The sequence below is a fragment of the Panthera tigris genome, chromosome A3 (genome assembly GCF_018350195.1).
Source record: "Panthera tigris isolate Pti1 chromosome A3, P.tigris_Pti1_mat1.1, whole genome shotgun sequence".
Lineage (NCBI taxonomy): Eukaryota > Metazoa > Chordata > Mammalia > Carnivora > Felidae > Panthera > Panthera tigris.
The window spans coordinates 118336665-118355604 of record NC_056662.1 but is presented as its reverse complement, the minus strand read 5'-3'; the positions used below and the strand labels follow the sequence as shown (position 1 = coordinate 118355604).

The following is an 18940-nucleotide window of genomic DNA, read 5'->3' as shown; positions in this document are numbered from 1 at the left end:
AGTGAGGGTGACGGTCACAGTACTGTTTCTCTGGGGTTACCGCGAGGCTGGGGCAACACGGCCCAGAGCCTGGCCCAGGGTAAGAGTGCAACCAACATGGCCGCTTATTATCGCGATTCGTCTCGTATCGTTAGTTCCAGGAGCCGGGGGCAAGGCCTGGCATTGTTGGGCACGGCACTCTAGGAACTGCAGGAGGCTCCTGAGAAGAAAGGGCCTCTCCCCAGCCTGCGACAGCACTAGCACGATTTTCTTTCCGTGGCCACAACAGCTGAAAGTTGTGCCTTCTATTTCTGGAGGTGCCCTGAACATTAGTGACCCAGAGACTGGGCCAATTTAAGATTCCACGCCACGTCAGCATCTAAACACTGGGGGGGACTCAGACAGCAGGTAGGCCAAACACTGCCACTCAAGATGTCACGGGCCGGGAAGCCTCATGCAAATGTTTCCCGAGCACCTTCTGGATTTGCTGAGCACCTCCTTGCGCAAGGCTTTGTATATGGCACTGTGGGCAGTACAGAGTGCAAGCATGTTTCCTAGTTCTGTGGGAGTTCCTGGATAGTTCTGGAGACACCCACGGACCTGAAATTGCCACCCGTGATAGGAACACTGACAACAGTAAGGTGGCAAGTGTTAGGGGCAGAAGGGGGAAAGGAGGACCCCTGGCAGGAGGAGGGGTCTCAGGATCCTCGGGAATGAGGAGCTGTGACCTGGTTCGACAGCTCCAGGCTTGGGCCTGACCTGGCAGGTGCTGGCCGGGGCAGCAAAGTTTTGCCTCCTATCAGCCCTGGCGATCTAGAACCCATGGAAAGGTTTCCCTGATGCAGGACGGAGAATGACCTGGATTATCCTGAGCTTCCCTCACTGACTAGGTCTGGAAACATCCCCAATCATCAAGACAATGAACTTAAAGGGACAGTCCTCCAGATTTGAGGGGGGTGGGGGGCGGAACTGGAGCGTGTTGAAAAACTTTAGGAAAAGAGATTGTTTGGGAATGTAAAGACCCAAGACTCAAGCTGGGTTCATTCTTATGTTCGTTCTTTTGCTTGGCAATATTCCCTGTGCCCTGTGCTGGGTACCAGGCCAGTGATGAACCAGTCAGGTGCATTCCTGGCCCCATGGAGCTCACAGCCCGTGACTTCCAGGGACAAGAAAAGTGGGCAGGTGAGGCCAGCCCCTGTCCCCCACCCCAGGCTGATGACTTCTCCCTCCTCTGGGTTCAGAAGACCCGTGGTCTACCTTTGTCTACGCCGGGTCCATCTCCCCACTGGACTGAGCCCCTCGAAGGTAGGACTGAGTCGCATTCACTTTGCAAGTGACCAGAGGCTCTGGAGTCACATAGACTTGGGTTTAAATCCTGGCTTAGATCCAGGTTTGGGGTGGGCTAGGGGGACCACTCCCATTCCTCCAGGGCAGGGGCCTCTGCTAGCTACTGGCCTGGCATAAAGGCTCATGTTCTCTCTCTCTCTCTCTCCCTCTCCCCTCCCTCCTTCCCTCCCTCCTCCGGAGCTGTAGGTTTAAATGCAGGATCTCAGGTTCCAGCCTCAGGGAAAGGAGACACCTTGTCCAGGTTCTGTTTCCACCCATTGTTGTCCGAAGCATTGTCTTTCTTCCATGGCCACCTCCTCCCCACTCAAGTTCCTCAGCCCAGCCTGCAACAGCCCCTCTCACCCTTGTCCGAGCACAGAAGGGAGAGACATTTGCTGTCTTGTCTTTTATTTCATTTTTCAGCCATGTGACTGTTCTACAAGGTAGTGCAAGGAATACATCCCATTTTACAGAAGGGGAATCTGGGGCCCAGAGAGGTTGAGGGCCCAGCCCAAGGTCACAGAGTTTGTAAATACCTCAGTGAGGACCGTAACTCGGTTCTCATGACTACCCTGCCAATGCGCTTTGTACCTCCCTGAGCTGGTTCCTAAGGCCCCGGGCACGGTAAGCAAGTGTGAGAAAAGAGACTTTCTGAAAAACCAAGATGCCTTCAGAAGTTTTGCGAAGGGTAGATGAGGTTCTTTTTCCAGGCTTGTTCTGGAACCACAGACAGGCTGGTTCTTTCAGGGACCAGCAAGAGAGTTCATGACTTGCCCACCCCAGTCTGCAGAGACAGGTATAAGCATGGGTGCCCTTCAAGGCTCTCTTTGGGGGCTGAGCTGACCCAGGCCCCGGGGCCCTCCCTGAGTAGGGGGTGGGGGGGCTGCCTTCCCTGCTTCGTGGGGGGTGCGCTGCTGGCCACTTGTCAGAGGGAGGGGTGGTGGCAGGGGGCACGGAAGGACCCAGTAAGGCCTTGCAAGGGTGGTGGGAGGGTCAGGCCCAGGAGCAGCTTCCGGCGGCTGCATCCACAGAGGATTCATAATCTAATCTGAACGTGAACTTCGAACCCTGGCTTTGCCTGGCCCCATTCCACCAAGTGCCGGTGGGCTCCCCACTGTGACAACCAGAAGCTTCCCAGTCAGCTCGCGAGTGGGTGGAATGTTCCCCAGGTGAGGACCACTTCTCCCCAGCTTGGGGCTACTCTCTGACTCTGGCCATGTGCTTTTGCTCATTACTCCCTGGCTTCTGCGTGCCGCCACCCCCCCCCCCCCACCGCCCCACCATGGAACCAGAGACTCCCCCGTGGCCACGTTCCTACGTGGATTCTCATGTGCTGTCGAGCTGCTTCCCCCTCTGGGGTATCCTAGCCTGTCACACAGGAGGCACTCAGAACGGGGCGCCGTGTCGTGTTGGGGCCAGAGGGACTGACTCTCCACCTGCCCCATGTCGGGCGGCATCGGGAAGAGAGAGGACACGGTGATTAACTTTGAATGTCATGTATACCTGTGGCTCAGGTATCCTGGGTGCCGTGAATGGAAAGGGGTGGTAGCACCCTCGGAAGGGGCATCAGGTTGCTCACTGGCTGAGGCCTGGGCGAACAAGTCCCCTGGGAGACTTGATGAGAAGGAGGCAGTCAGACGCTCTGCCTGGACGACTGGGGGCAGAGGCCCAGGGAGGCAGGACTGTGAGGGACTGAGCCAGGCGGCCTGTGTCTTCACGCAACCACTCTCTCCTCTCGGAGCCCTGACTGACGAACTGGGGAGGGGAAGGTAGCATAGGTTGCACAGCCGGGCCAGCCTAAGGCCAGGATGCTGGCTTAGTATGCAGTAATGGGTCCACCTTTGCCATTATCCTTCATTCTGTTCATCATTTGACAATAACTTCATACCCATCATTAGCCCCATTTGACACATGGGTAACAGAGGCTTAGAACCTGAGGCTGAAAGTCACACAGTAAGGAGGGGAGACCTCCAGAACAGAATTCTCCCTGGGGAGGGCACAGCCTGCAGGCGGTGATGGCCAATGGCTGCTTTTGAGCGCAGGAGAGAAGGTCAAGTGCTTGCTTCTCTGTGCCTGTGGCTCTGGGCCTACAGACACAACCACACTGTGTGGGATGGGCCCAATGCGAGGAGGAGACAGGGGTTCTGGGTGGCCCCTCAGCCTGGTGGCTTCTCAGCTAAATACCAGCGTCAAAGGGAAGAGTCTGCCACGAGGCCCTTCCCAGTGCAGTTGAGCCAAACGCGAGAAGCAAAGCCCGGGAAAGGAGGGGCAAGCTATTCTAGGGGTCACAGTAGAGCTTTTGTTTCAGGCCAGGATGGTAACTTAAGACTGCTGGTTCTCACCCCCGAATCAACCCTGGAGAAACTATGGAAGCCAAAGGGAAATACGGATTCTAGGAAGTAATAAACAAACAACTGTGAGAACACGAGACCAAAGCCTCTTTGAGCAGATCTGTGGATCTGTGTTGGGGGAAGACGGAGGCTGCCCAGCAGAGGCGGTCGGGGAGCAGATTCAGCAGTAGGATAGCAGACGGGAGAAAAACCTTCCCGAATTCTGCGCTGACCAATCCCTGCCTTCGCCTTCGGGCGATCGCTGCCCGCTCCTTTACTCATGAAATGGTGACAACAGCCCTACTGCGATGACGAAAATAGGTGGAGGGGCGCCTGGGGGGCTCAGCTGGTTAAGCGTCCGACTCTCGCTTTCGGTTCAGGTCACGATCTTGCAGTTGCACGGGTTCGAAGCCTGCGTGGGGCTCTGCGCTGACGGTGCAAAGCCTGCTTGGGATTCTCTGTCTCCCTCTCTCTGCCCCTCCCCGACTCGCACTGTCTCTGTCTCTCTCAAAATAAATAAATAAACTTTAAAAAAAAAGAGAGAGAGAGAAAGAGAGAGAATATGTGTTCATGGACCTCCTCTCAGTGAAACCCCAAAGCTACTTTGTTAAAAAATCTGGCCTGCTTTCTGTGAACCATGCTTCTCCTTAAAGGCTTAGGGATGAGACCCTGCCTGCTTCTGCGGTGACTGGGGCACCCCTGCTACTCATGCCTGCCCTTCAACCCTTAGGGCCTGACCCAGCTGGCCTCTGAGGCTTCCCCAATACTGGTTACCAGGCAGAGTGGCTGATACCACGAGCACTTGAACAGGGCAAAGTCAATAGACACTTGGAGAGACATGTCTTAAAGAGGCAAGACCATGCGCTGAACGGGATATTCCAACTGAAGCACGATCCTCAGAACAAAATGGACCATTTTGGCGTAGATTCGCAATATAAAACAAGAACAAGGGATCATGAGAAAAAAAGAACAGATTAGTAAATTGGAAGATCATTTTGAAGAACTCTCTCAGAAAACAGCAGCAAAAGACTGACAGACAAAAAAAAAAAAACCATAAAAGCTAAGAAATGGCAGCTAGAGGTACAAGTGGTGGCATCTGATAATAGGAGTTGCAGAGGAGAGAACAATATAAAAACTGAATGGAAGGAATATTTGAAAAAGAATAATGGAGACAGAATTTTCTATAATAAGTGAAAGATGAAAAGCCTTGGATTTGAAAAGAGCTCACAAAATAGTGCAAAACAGGAAAGATAAGAAACCCTGCAGTTAGACACATTAGAATACAATTTGACAATATCAAAGATAGAATTATACTTTCTTTTCCAGAGAGAAAGAAAAGATCCCGCACAAAGGTACAAGAGCCAGATGGCCATCGGACTTCTCAACAGTAACAGGCACTGATGTTTTTGAAGTTGTAAAGGAAAGAATTTTGAGCCTCGAATTTTGTATCTAGTGAAAGTCTCATTGAGATCTGAATAAGAAACTGTCCTCAGATTTACAAAGCTTTAGAAGGTTTGCTACACAAAGACCCAATTTGAAACCGCTTTTAGGGGAAGTACTCAAATAAGAAGAAAAACAATGCCAAGAGAGGCTTCAAGAGATAGGAGAAGTAAAAGTGATCAGATATCTTGGTAAAAAGACTACTACTGTCCTCAAAAAGAAAAAGAAGGCTTGGACAAATAAAAGAAAAGGAGAAGACACATTCATAAGAACCTAGAATGAAAACTGTATAATTTAGGGGCATTTGGGTGGCTCAGTCCATTGGGCTTCTGACTCTTGGTTCCAGTTTGGGTCATGATGGCAGGGTCGTGGGATCGAGCCCCGGGTTGGGCTCCATACTGAGCATGAAGCCTGCTTGAGATTCTCTCTCTTTCTCTCTCTCTCTCCCTCTGCCTGTCTCCCCCACTTGCACTCTCTCTCTTGCTCTCTAAAAAATGTATAATCCAGACTGTGTGGGCTGAGGAAGGGAAATCAAAAAGACATAGGAGAGTATTACAATACTTGTCATGATAGGGGGAGCTATAATTACCGATTTGTTTTTCAGCCATGGACAGAGATACATAAACATGACTAAGGAATGGTGACTGCCTGGGAAACAAACATAGAATGTATAACTTTTCACCTAACAAAAGAAAACCTGATCTAGCCAATGGAAAGCTGGAAAGGAGAAAACAAAACAACAAGCAAAAAGTTCAGTAAATGGAAAACATAAAATAAAATGATAGTAGAAATAAAAATAGCGATTATAATAATAACAATTACAATAGATGTAAATGAAAAAAGCTAATCAAAGCACGAGATTCTCATATTGGGTGAGAAAAATTAATAATTCAAGCCCTAAAAAGACACACTTGAATTTAAAAGCATAGAAATATTGAAAATGGAAACATGAACAAAGATATACCAAGAAAATAAAAGAATTAAAAAAGATACACCAGGCAAGTGAACCAAAATTAGCTGAGATAGTAATCTTAACATCTGATAAAATAGAAAGTAATGGAAAAAACACTGTCAGAGACAAAGAAGGATATTAAATACCAGTAAAAAGAAAAATAAGCAACTAGACATAGCCATCATGAACGTATAGAACTTACTAGTAATACAGTTTCAAAGCACATCAAGGAACAACTGACAGCCACAGGAAGAAACACACAAATCAACAATTGTAGAAGTGGGTTTCATTGCAATCATTTTTGAAACTGATAGATCAAGTAGAGAAAAATAAAGCAGAATATGTGAAGAACCGAATAGTATAACTATGAAGACTGAACTTACATCATACAAGCTTGAAGTGACATTGCTCTCTCTAGAGAATCCTGCACTGAACACATTCCTTGTAGGCAGAGGGACCATTTATGACCATGAATAGAGGCCATCACCGTGGTCTCAATAAATTCCAAAGGATCAATATCATACAGACTGCTTTTGACCATCACGAAATAAAAGTAGAAATAAAAAAATAAGGAGCTAAAACATCATATGTATTTGGAAACGAAGTAACATATTCTTATTGAGTTAACTCTTGGATTTAAAAGAAAATTATGGGTCGCTTGGGTGACTCAGTCGGTTGAGTGCCCGACTTCAGCCCAGGTCATGATCTCGCGGTTTGTGAGTTCAAGCCCCACATTGAGCTCTGTGCTGACAGCTCAGAGCCTGGGGCTTGCTTCAGATTCTGTGTCTCCCTCTCTGTCTGCCCCTCCCCTGTTTGTGCTCTGTCTCTCTCTATCAAAAAATGAACATTAAAATTTTTTTTTTACTAAATAAAAAATAAAAGAAAAGCATAAAGGAGTATAAAAAATGTTTAAAGCTGAAGATATGAAAATACTACATATAAAATTTTGTAGGATGTGGTTAAAACTGTGTATAGGGGCGCCTGAGTGTTTCAGCCAGTTGAACATCTGACTCTTGATTTCGGCTCAGGTAATGATCTTGCAGTTTATAAGATTGAGCCCTGCTTCAGGCTCTGCACTGACATTTCAGACCCTGCTAGGGATTCTCTCTCTCCCTGTCTATCCATCCCTCCCCACTCATGCTCTCTCTCCCTCTCAAAATAAATAAATAAACTTTACAAAACTGTATATAGAGCAAACTTTATATCTTTAAACATGTTTATCAAGAAATAAGAAAAGTTAAACATAACAGGCTTAGCACCCAGCTCAGGAAGTTACAAAAAGAGGCACAGAGGAAAACAAAATAAACAAGGAGGAGAGAAATAATTTAAGAGGACAGAAATCAATGAAATGGAGAACAACAGAAGAGATTAATGATCCAAAAGCTGGTTCTTAACAAAGATTAATAAGATAAACGGATCTTTAGCAAGGTCAAGAAAAACAGAAGGAAGACACAAATAAATTCAGTATGGAATACAAAAGGGGAAATAACCATGAGCACAAAAAAGATTTTAAAACAATTTTAAAACTTTACCTTCAAATAGGTACTAGTAAACTTGAAAACCTAGATGAAACGTAAAAAGGTCTAGAAAAATATAGAAATCCAAAACTGGTGCAAGAAGACACAGAGAAATTGAAAAGGGGGCCGAAGAGCCCCCTCCCCAAACCATCCAGACTTAGATGAAAGCAGGACTTCTAAAGGAGAGGAAAGCCTTCTCTAGGCCAGCAATAACCAACTAAAAAATGTAGTAAAAGTAAGACACCATTCATGACAACAACAAAACCAGGAAGCATCTAGAAAATAATCAAGATTATATGACTCCTACGCAGAAAACTTAAAAATGCTAGTAAAGCATGGTGGATAATTTGAATAGATGATTTAATAGTATAAAAAGTCAATATCTTCCTAAGTTAATTTGCAAATTTAATCCAAATTCCAGTTGGGTCTTGGAAGGATTTCATAAACTTGCTTTAAAATGATCTGGAAGAATAAAGGTCCATGAATAGTTCAACCTTGAAAAAGAATAGTTCCCTTGAGAGTACTTGCCTCATTAGATACTAAGACATACAAAAATGCCATATTAATGGACACAGTGTGGGAAAGTTCAAAAACAGACAAACAGATTAAAGGGATAGAATAGTAGGCTGAGACACAGACCTTAACATACAATAAATGGAGAGAATATAATTGCTTAGCAAGTTGATGTCATGAAAAGTGGCTTCTTATATGGAGAAAAATAAAATGATCCCTCTCTAAAACCACACACAAGGTAAAAGATTCCACATACATAGAATCGGAAAATGTAGGGAAATATATATGTAACCTAGAAGACTGGAAAGACATCTTCAACAAAACTTGAAAACACCCCAGGATTAAGGACTTCTAGTCAATGAGGGGGCAAAGTTAGTAGATGGCAGGCTGAGAGAAATGTTCAGTCTCTAAATCCAGCACGGGTTGATATCTTGGACATACAAAGAACCACTGCAAATCAATAAGAAAAAGAAAAGACAGCTATACCAACAGAGAAAAAGGGCAACAGCTATGAACAGGCAATTTACAAAAGAGGAAACTTTAAATGTCTTATTAAAACAACAGTGAGGCACTACTGTTGGACTGATGAAGATCAGAAAGCTGAATAACACTAGGTGTAGATGAGGATGTGGGAATCAGGGATCCTTATGCACTGCTGGTAGAAGTGTAGACCATGGCAGTGCTGGGTAAGCTGCAGGGTATGCATACCCCTGTGAGCCAGCAATTCCATGTCCTGCTGTATATTCCAGAGAAATGTTCACACAAGCCCAAAGGGGAAAGGCATAAGAATAGTCATTGCATTTCTGATGGCGGGGATGGGGGTTGGTTAGAGGCAAGCTGGAGGTTCTTTTCTGGAGGAGTAAGTAGGCAAAGGATGTGCAGGATGACCAACTCATCTTAGTTGGACCAGGATTTTCCCCATTTTATCACTTAGAGTCTGTGTCCCGGGAACCCCCTGGGTCCTAGACAAACCAGGCTGGAGGAACACCGTAATATGTGTTGGATGGGCCCATAGAGTACTGAGCAGCAGGTAGAAGCAACAGATTAGTGAGGCAATGTGGATGGAACTCAAGAATCTTACACAGTGAAGTAAAGTAAAATCTATTTAAGTAACATTTTACTTTAACAATGCCATTTAAGGAAACAAAATTACGTACTCAAAAATTTGTGTCAGAACACACAAGAAACCAAAAGATGCACGTTAAGCACATTAGTATGGCTGTAGATGGAGGGAAGGAATATGGGGATAAAAGAGAATGACACATCCACGATACATGCAAACATACATCAAAACCAGAGCACGGTTGTAGGAACACTGAGATAATGCACCATAAGCAGGGGCACATGATTTACTCGACTCTCTAAGCCTGAGGTTCAAAAGAACCTTTTGGGGGAATCTCTCCCACCGTGTCTCCCCGCGGAAGTCCCTGAGAAGGATCTGGGTGGAAGGGAATGCGGGGCCAGTGGGCTCCTCGGTTGGGGCTTGAGTTGCTCCCCGGGGCATCTTACCTCGTCGAAGTCAGCCACATCTTCGCGGTTCTCCAGCACCCGGGAGTAGAAGGACTGCCCTGGGTGGGGAAAGAAAACAAGAAGCTTGGGGTGAGACCTCCCCGCCTGGCAGTCACCACTGCAGCATTTCGATTCGCACAGCACCAACCAGGGGCCCCAGGTCTTGTGCTGCACTCTCCAGGATGTGGCAAGTTCCCGTGTTGTCTCCCCTGACCGCCTCGGGAGCCCTGTGACACAGGCCTAACTGCCATCAGCTCCATTTTACAAGTGGCAACACTAAAGTAAAAAAGCCCCCGGGCTGGTCAGAGGTAGACATGAGAGGGGACCCGGGACTCTTTTCTCCACCTTGCCGCTCTCCCGGTGGCTTTCTTGGCCCTTTGCTGTCCCCTTGGCTCCGCTGGCTCTCCCTGGCCTGCGGCTGTCCTGAGCAGAAGCCTGGTCCCCGGGGGCCGTGGGCGCCCTGCCGGCCGGCAGCCGCCTCTGCGACCGTGTCCGCAGCCAGACCCGGGAGCTGCTGCGCAAGCCAGGCCCCACCACAACCAGCCACACCCCACAGCTTCTTGCCCCCAAAGCCAAGGGCCTTCACCTTCCCCGGCTCTCTCATTCATGGTCCCGTGGGCCTTGGACCGGAAAGCCTCTGGGGCTTTCTCCGCCGTGCCGCCCCCTCCTTTCCCCACCGGCCCGGGGTACTAGCAAGCGTGATATGGACCCGCATTTTCCCAGACTCCGGCACCCCATATCCATAAGCCACCTGCCAGGGCAGAAGCAAAGCTGCCCGCCCTTCTGGCCCATCCAGTCAGAACCGGCCCTGTTTCCGGAAGAACCGTAACCGGGAGAGAAGGAGGGCAGGTTGGGGGGCCTGGGGAGGGCGAATGTGTGCGGCGCATGGGCCAGCTCGGTTTGCTCTGAGAAACGTTCACTGGAGTCTACGATGTACCAGGCTACCCCCTGGAAACTCAGGATAAAGGGGTGGATGAAATGCACATATGGTCTAGTAGGAGCTGGAAGAGGCTGCCGGTTCAATGCCACAGAACTCATACCGCAAGGCACGATTTTGTGTGAGCTAGAGAGTGGTACAAGCAGGGAGGCTAAATATTGGTTTTTTTGGGGGGGAGGGTTGGTTTTTGGTGTGTGTGGGGTGGAGCATGTGGGAAGGATGTGTAATTTCTGAGGAGAAACCCAGAGATAGGGGTATTAGAAAGAAATGATTATCGTCTGTCAATTGCACACCAGCGGGGGGGAAGAAAAGGTAGCATGTGTAATAACAGGATCCTGTATACAACTCCCACACCCCAAAGACCCAAACCAAGGTATTTTATCTGTGAATACGCAGAGATCTCAAACCATTAGAAATGGTCCCCTCGGGCTAGCAGGGGGAAGAAGAGATTGAAAGCAGCATACTTTGACCTTTCACCATATACGCTTAAGTTCGAATTTTTTTTCCATGACTGTGCTTTACTTTTGAAATTGAAAGAAAGATGCTTTTATTTTCTTAAAAAAATGTTTTTTAATCTTTATTTTTGAGAGAGAGAGAGAGCGCCAGAGTGTGAGTGGGGGAGGAACAGAGAGAGAGGGAGACACAGAATCCAAAGCAGGTTCCAGGCTCTGAGCTGTCAGCCCAGAGCCTGATGCGGGGCTCGAACTCACACACTACAAGATCATGACCTGAGCCGAAGTCGGATGCTTGGCGGACTGAGCCACCCAGGTGCCCCCCCCCCCCCGCAAAAAATGCTTTTAAATCCCCGCCAACCTAAATCAGTGGTCCATGTCATTGAAGGGCTGTCTCAAGGTTGAATTCAGCCCCCCACTCTGAGGCCTAGTTCTGGTTGTCACTGAAGGGCAAGTTGGGGAATCAGGAGAGGACTTGGCAATGGAGAGGGGGTGCATGCAGTGACCCAGCATGGCCAGCACCAGGCCACGGGGTACTGGAGTGAGCCCCCTCTGACCCTGCACAGTGCTGGGGCTCAAACCCCGGGAACCACTTCTCTCTCCTGGCCTTGGCTGCCTCACTTCCAGGATAAGAGGGTTGGTACAGAGATCTCCAGGGCCTGCCTGGTTTTTAGGAGCCAGTCTGTAGCTCCTCCCTGACAAGAGGGAGGCTGGGGGTGTGATGTCAGAGGCAGGTGCATGGTCTGAGGAAGAATGTGTGTGTGTGTGTGTGTGTGTGTGTGTGTGTGTGTGTGTGTTTGGAAGATGGGCATATTGGGGAAGGGTTGCATCTCAGATAATGAGGAAGAAGCTGTAAAGCAGAAGCTACAGAAAATAGATGTGAAGTAGACAGATGGGAATAAAGACTCTTTAGCACTAGCTAGGGACAAAACAAAACAAAAAACCAAAAAGAAAAATCTTAACAACGAACCCCAAGGCAGCCAGGGGAGGACAGGGAAACCTGAGAGATGGTGCCTGAGCTTCTTGTAATTTTCCCCACAGGAAACATCCAATATAAACGGAGAATCGAGTGAGCATATGTCTGCACTGGGGCTCCCCCAAGGACCCGCCTCTCTGAATAATCAAAGGCCTCTTCATCCTAGAAGATTGTAATGAGCCTGTACCTGGCGGTATTCAAGGGTTTCCCGGAGCGAAAACCAAGCAGCCCAGCCGGAGCAGAGGCAGGGAGGGACAGTCCAACATGTGCATGAAGCCAGGGAGGCTCAAACCCATCCCTGCTTGCGTATTTCCTACAGCCTTGTTAGAGACGACGTAAAATACGGTGACATTGGCCACTGCAGAATTTATACATCAGGGCTCTGTTTCAAAATGCAGGAAAACCTCACTGCTTCCGGCTCTGGGGATTTAAATGTAGTGAATACTGTCAAACAGGATGAGCTAAATTCTACCTCTAGATATTAAAAAAAAGAAAAAAAAAAGAAAAAAGAAATGTTTGCTAAGACAACCGAATCAATTGTACAGGAACAGAGTGCCCTTAAGCATTTTTGAAACGCCATCTTTTAGGAGGGTCTGTACAAACGGTGGCAGGGATCATTCCTGGGGTCCTTTGCATTCATTAAGACAGAGCCAGGGACCTCTTGTCACCCCTTCCAAGTTTTCAGTGGGGATTACTAACCCTGTCTCTCCTTTCAAGCTCATTTCCACTTAACCATCTACTCCATTCAACACCAATCCGGTTGACATTTCAGCTCCATTTTAAATGGCTTTGAGACAAAACCATTTAAAACCCCAATATCCAATCACCTTTCTTGCCACAGAGAAGATTGAGAATGAGGCTTGGGAGAAAGAAAATAGCCTGTTCCTTGCAGCAAGGAGGCTTTGCGGACAGAGCGAGCAGGAGATTAGGTGGGGAAAATTGAAGAGCAACCTCCCTTCCTTCGGAGGCAGCTGCTCCCGGGATAGCAGAGCTGTTTGGTTTGGAAAAAACTCCTCTCTGAGTCAATAAATGAAGGTTGAGTGGTTGACTCTGTGTTCACAACTATAATAAGTGCCGTGGCATCAGATACACCCAGATGGAGGGACTCAAGAGTCCAAAGCTTAATAAAAGTATCTGGTATGTCGTTTGCCTTGGAAAATATCCCTCCTGCACTTCACCGAGATGAAGGTGAGCTCAATTCTTGTCTCATTTGCAGGATGGAGTGCTCTGCTAGGCTTTCACGTGATGCCACTTACGGGTACAAATGCCTCATTGGCACTGAACAGCTCCCTCTTCCAGACAGTTGACCTTGCTAGAGGCAGACCTTGAGAAAAGGCAGGTATATAGGGACTGGGTTGTTAGCTGGGGTGCGTTCAGTCACTCCCACGTGCCAGGGGGTCTTCTCCTGTTGTGTCAGTGAGGCCATTCGGCCCTGGAGGAAGGGGCGGGGATCTACAAAGATATTTCGTACTGGGACGCTGACTGAAGAAGCTTATTACCATCCGGGAGGCGGACGGGTCAGACGCGTAAAAGGCTACTATACAAGGCAAAATGTCATCACTGGCGTGCACAAAGTATGAATAAAGTGAGCCTACAGGAAAAGGAGCAAAGAGCTCAGCTTAGCAGATCAAGGAAGACATTGGGCATTGACTCTGGGGAGACGGGAGAGAGAGAGGGACGCCCAGGCAGAGAGGACAGTGCGAGCGGAGAACGGAGCCCTGAAGGAGCAGGACACAGGACAGGCGAGTTCTGACGGCGAAGGGGAAAATGAAAAGCATCACCCCACCTCGGGGTGGGGTGGTGGACCATCTAAAGGGGAAGGAGAATGTCCTGAGGACAAGCTTCAGGGACATCATGGCCTGTACCCATGCCTGGAGCTGGCGGTTCCACCCCACAGAGTCTTAGAGTTATCATCTATAAACTGGGGACAACTGTCCTGGACCAGCCTGCATCCTGGAACGGGAAACTGAAACTCAGTAAAGCGTCAAGTCCCTTACAAGCACAGGGGGTCACAGGATAGTGGTAAGGCTCTTCGGTGAGACATTCTGAGTTCAAACCCCAGCTCTGCCCCTTGCTAGCCATGCGCCCTTGAAGAAGTTAGCCTCTCTTCGTTAGTTTCCTCATCCCTAAATTGTAACAAAAGATAGTACGTAGTTCATCACCCAATAAAAAATGGCTATTATTCCATTAAAGGGTCCTGTTTTTCTTTTTGACATTTAAGTTATGTCTTAAATATAAAAATGGTCTTTTCTACTGTGAATCACATTGTGTAGCTTTTTTTAGTCGTCTATAATCAGAAACAATTTTCTTCCCAAGCTATGTAATATTTTTCAAATTTTAGATATTTTAGGTATGATTAGCTTCTTTTTTTTTTTTTAACGAGGTACAACTTACATTCACAGATCCTAAGTGCACAACTCGGTGAGTTTCAATAACTGAATACATCTGTGTAATCATCATACAATCAGGATATAGAACATCGCCATTTCCTCAAGATGTTCTCTCACCCCGTTTTCCAATCAGTCTCTACCCTCCATAAGCAGCCACTGCTCTGACTTCTATCACCAAAGGTTAGTTTTGCCTGTTTTAAACTTTATATAAATGGACTTATACAGAATGTACTTTTTTGTGTCTGGCTTCTTTCAGTCAATGTAATATTTTTGTGATTCATCCATGTTGTTGATGTATCAGTAATTCATTTATTTTTATTACGGGGTCATAGTCTGTGTGTGAGTATTCTTGCCTTGCTAGTGATCTTAACGTTCAACGTTTCAGGATTAAGTAGGATATGAGCTGGGTTTTTTAAAGTTTATTTATTTATTTGGAGAGACAGAGAGAGAGAGAGCAAAAGCAGGGGAGGGACAGAGAATCCCAAGCAGTCTCCATGCTGTCATCATGGAACCTGAGTTGAAACCAAGAGTCAGATGCTTAACCAACTGAGCCACCCAGGCACCTCTAGCTAGCTGGATGTTTTTTGTAGTTACCCTTTATTAGACTGAGGAAATTCCGGGGCGCCTGGGTGGCTCAGTAGGTTAAGCGGCTGACTTCAGCTCAGGTCATGATCTCGCGGTCCGTGAGTTCGAGCCCCGCGTTGGGCTCTGTGCTGACAGCTTAGAGCCTGGAGCCTGTTTCGGATTCTGTGTCTCCCTCTCTCTGATCCTCCCCTGTTCATGCTCTGTCTCTCTCTGTCTCAAAAATAAACAAATGTTAAAAAAAAATTTAAAAAAATAGATTGAGGAACTTCCCCCTTACTCCTAGTTTGCTGAGCGTTTTTATCATGAATACATGTTGGATTTTGTCAAAAGCTTTTCTGTATCTGTTGGTGGTTTTTCTCTTGTATTGTGTTAATATGGTGAATATGTTGATTAGCTTTCTAATTTTATTTTTCTAATGTTGATTTATTTTTGAGGGAGAGAGAGAGAGAGAGAGAGAGAGCAAGCAAGCATGAGCGGCAAAGGGGCAGAGAGAGAGGGAGACACAGAATCTGAAGCAGATTCTAGACTGTGAGCTGTCAGCACAGAGCCTGACGCAGGGCTTGAACTCACAAATCGCAAGATCATGACCTGACCTGAAGTCGGACACTCAACCGACTGAGGACACCCAGAAACTGATTAACTTTCTCATTTTAAACTAACCTTGTATCCCTGGGATAAAATTCACTTGTCATGATGTGTCATCCCTTTAGTGGATTGCTACACAATTGACTAATATTTTGTTAAGGATTTTACATCCTTGTTCATGAGGGATATTGGGCTCTAATATTCTTTTTTGTATAAGGTCTTTATCAGGGTTTGGTATCATAAAATGAGTTACAAAGTGTTCTTCCTTCTCTATTATCGAGAAGTTTGTGTAAGATTAGTATTATTTCTTCCTTAAATATTTTCTAGAATTCACCAGTGAATTCTATCTAGACCTAAAGCATTCTTTATGGGAAAGCAGTGTACCATCACAATCGCCATCATTTTTATTTTAAATTTTATGTCTTTAATAGATCCTGAACTATGTGTCAGTTTGGCAAGTGTTTTTTTTCAAGGGATTTGTCCATTTAATCTGAGTTATAGACACTTATTGAGATACAGTTATTCGTGGTATTTTCCTATTTTCTTTTTAATAAAATGATACCCCTTTTTTCATTCCTAATATTGGTAATTTGTGTTTTCTTGGGGTTTTTTTCTTGATCATTCTTGCTACAATTTACCTATTTGTTTTCAAAGAGTCAACTTTCAGCTTTGTTGGCTTTTTCATTTCCTTTTTTAAATTCTCTTGGATTTAATATTTTTTTAGGTTGTATTTATTTCTATTTATTGAAATCTAATTCGCAAACCATACGATTCACCCACTTCGAGTGTACAATTCAGTGATTTGGGTACATTTACAAAGTTGTACAACATTTACCACGATCTAATTCCAGAATATCGTGCCCCCCAAAAGAAAGCCCACACTCATTAGCCGTCATTCCCCATTCTCTAGCCCCAGTCCCTGGCAACAACTCACTTTCTGTCGTTATGGGTTTGTCTATTCAGGGTATTTCAAGTACACTAAATGGATTCATTTGATATGTGGTCTTTTGTGTCTGGCTTATTTCAATTATCATGATGTTTTTAAGACTTGGGTTTAATTTGATCTTCTTTCAGCAGCTTCTTAAGGCAGAAACCTAGACCATTGATGTTGGACTTTTTTCTTTTCTGCCATAGGTATTTAAGACTATAAATGTTGACATGTTGTATTTTCTTTATCACTCAGCTGGAAATGTCTTATAATTTCTCTTTGGTTTACTTCTTTGACCATAGGTTATTTAGAAGGGTATTGTTTAATTTCCAATTATTTGGAGCTTTTTAACATCCCTTATCGTTATTAATTTCTAAGTGAATCCCTTTAGGGTCAGAGAACATGCTTTGTGGGATGTCAGTCTTTTGAGATATATTGAGACTTATTTAATCACCCAGCATATGGTCTATCTTGATGAATGTTCCATGTGCATTTGAGAAGAATGTGTATCTTTCAGTTTGGGGCGAAATGTCCTAGAAACGCCAATTAGGTCAAGGCGGTTGATGGTATTGTCCAATGTTCTATATCCCTAATGATCTTGTCTGGTTGTTTGTAATTATCTCCTGTAATAACACTTTTCTCTCAACTGTGTTCCGTAAATAATGTGCTCTCTTAAAATCACCAGCAACTCGGCGAGCCAGATTTGGGTTATGCAGTCCCTGGGTTTCCGGCAGGGGAAAGTTGTCTCTTCTCTTTCTCCCATTTCTCAGCCAGATGGAGGCTCCAGCTACTTCCAACGCTTTACTTTCCATGAATCTTATTCAAATATAATTTCCACCTTCACTCGTGTATTTCCCCCTGCCCCATCCTATTAACACCCAGGTACACACAGCAGAAACTCAGCCTTGTGTCAGAGATTCATCAGAGAGGCAGGAACAGGTCAGGGATAATAAACCCCATTTCTCTGGCCCAGCTTAAGCCTATACTTCCTTGTAGGTGCTCCCTCGAACTCTCACTTTGCCGTGTAACTAACTGATGGCCCCAGTTCTTATTATTCAGACCCAGGCACCGAGGCAAAGAGAGGGTGGTGTTTCCCTTCAAGCCTAGAACAGTGCCAGCCACGCACTCAGCAACTGCCAGGTCTTAGGTTCCCCCATTACCGTGCCAGATTAGAGGAGCTTGCGGTCCTAGTGATCCACAAACTGCACAGAGTACCCGCTCTGTGCCAGGCACTGGGCATATAATAAAGCCCGGTGGGAGAGTGACTTTTCACATTCTTAGATGGGGTAGAAATATTGTTAAAGCTACAGTCACAATTTTATCTTAAACCTTGGCTTAAAAAAAAGTAAAGCAAGCGAGTGGAAATTGATTCCCAACTAAGCCAATGAGCCCTTCTGCTTTGGGGAGAAAAAAAAAAAAAAAGTAGAAACAAAGACAGTTGAGCCAGTATCTCGAGGGTGGATCAGTCCAGGCAGGAAGTAGACAAGGACTGAAGGTAAAAAATGATCACATGACACTCTCCGTCTCAGGAGACCCTCCTGGAACTGGCAGTGTGAGAAGCATTCGGACAGCCCGGGACAGAGAGCAGAATCCTTGTATTTGCATAAACCCTACAGCGTGTAGAGCCTTTCGTGTATATCACCTTTTTCACTTGACCCCAAAGCAGCCCTGTAAGGACTCAAGCATATTTCACCCTCTCTTGACCTTCAGCGTACCCCCTGGGTTCCCACACCACTGGGCTCTATCCGCCTTCTGGGCACTCACTGTACTAAATCGGATTTCTGGCTTCCTGGAGGGCATTTTCACTAGAATGGCTGACAGGCAAGTCTATTCCTCTCTGTGCCCCCTGCCCCCAAACCCGCTCTTCCTTCCATGCTACCCTGCTCCATCAGTGGTCTCACTGTTCATCCAGGTACCCAAGTACGGAATCCAGAGCCACCCTCGCCCTGCCCTCTTGCTCACTACCAACTCACTACTCCTTCTCCGAACCAATGTCATGGCTTCTCTCCAGACCCACGGCCTCCTGCACCACCCACCATCTGTACCACTGCCCCAGGTTCCTCTCTGAGGCTCCCGGCCTGGGGTCCTGGCATCCCGAATGTCCTTTCAAAACCAGATGTCCCCATCCCATTCTCCTGCTAAAAGCATCATCGACTCCCATTCACTTACAAAGCGGAAGTTTAAACTGCACAGTGTGATACTGAAGACTGTGTTTGCCCCCAGCCTCCCCACCACGCCACTCCCACCCCACCCCCAGCAAACACTCCCAGCTCCCTCAACCCTCGACAAGGATCCACACCGTCACATCTGGACTGATATTAGCCCTTCTGCCCGGAACGGGATCCTTTGTAGGTTTTGTCCAGAACTCCTGGTCTGAGTAGGCTTCCCTTGCCTCATGCTGCCTTGCACCTGTACCTCCCTTTCCAGAATACTCATCATGCTGCTCATGGTGACCTGTGCCATGACTTGTCTTTGCCTGGAGGGCGGGGACCACGTCTTTCTAATTTATTGCCATCACCCC

At 46.6% G+C, this 18940-nt stretch overlaps 1 protein-coding gene across 4 annotated transcripts in view; it reads right to left on the bottom strand.

The window, feature by feature from the left end:
• The window catches only part of OTOF (otoferlin), a 92524-nt gene that overhangs the window by 67368 nt on the left and 6216 nt on the right, over positions 1–18940 (bottom strand). For all 4 annotated transcript variants that reach the window (XM_042982334.1, XM_042982333.1, XM_042982332.1 and 1 more), the window contains exon 2: positions 9567–9625. In XM_042982334.1, coding sequence (XP_042838268.1) covers positions 9567–9625 — 59 coding nt within the window. The remainder of the gene's footprint in view (positions 1–9566; positions 9626–18940) is intronic.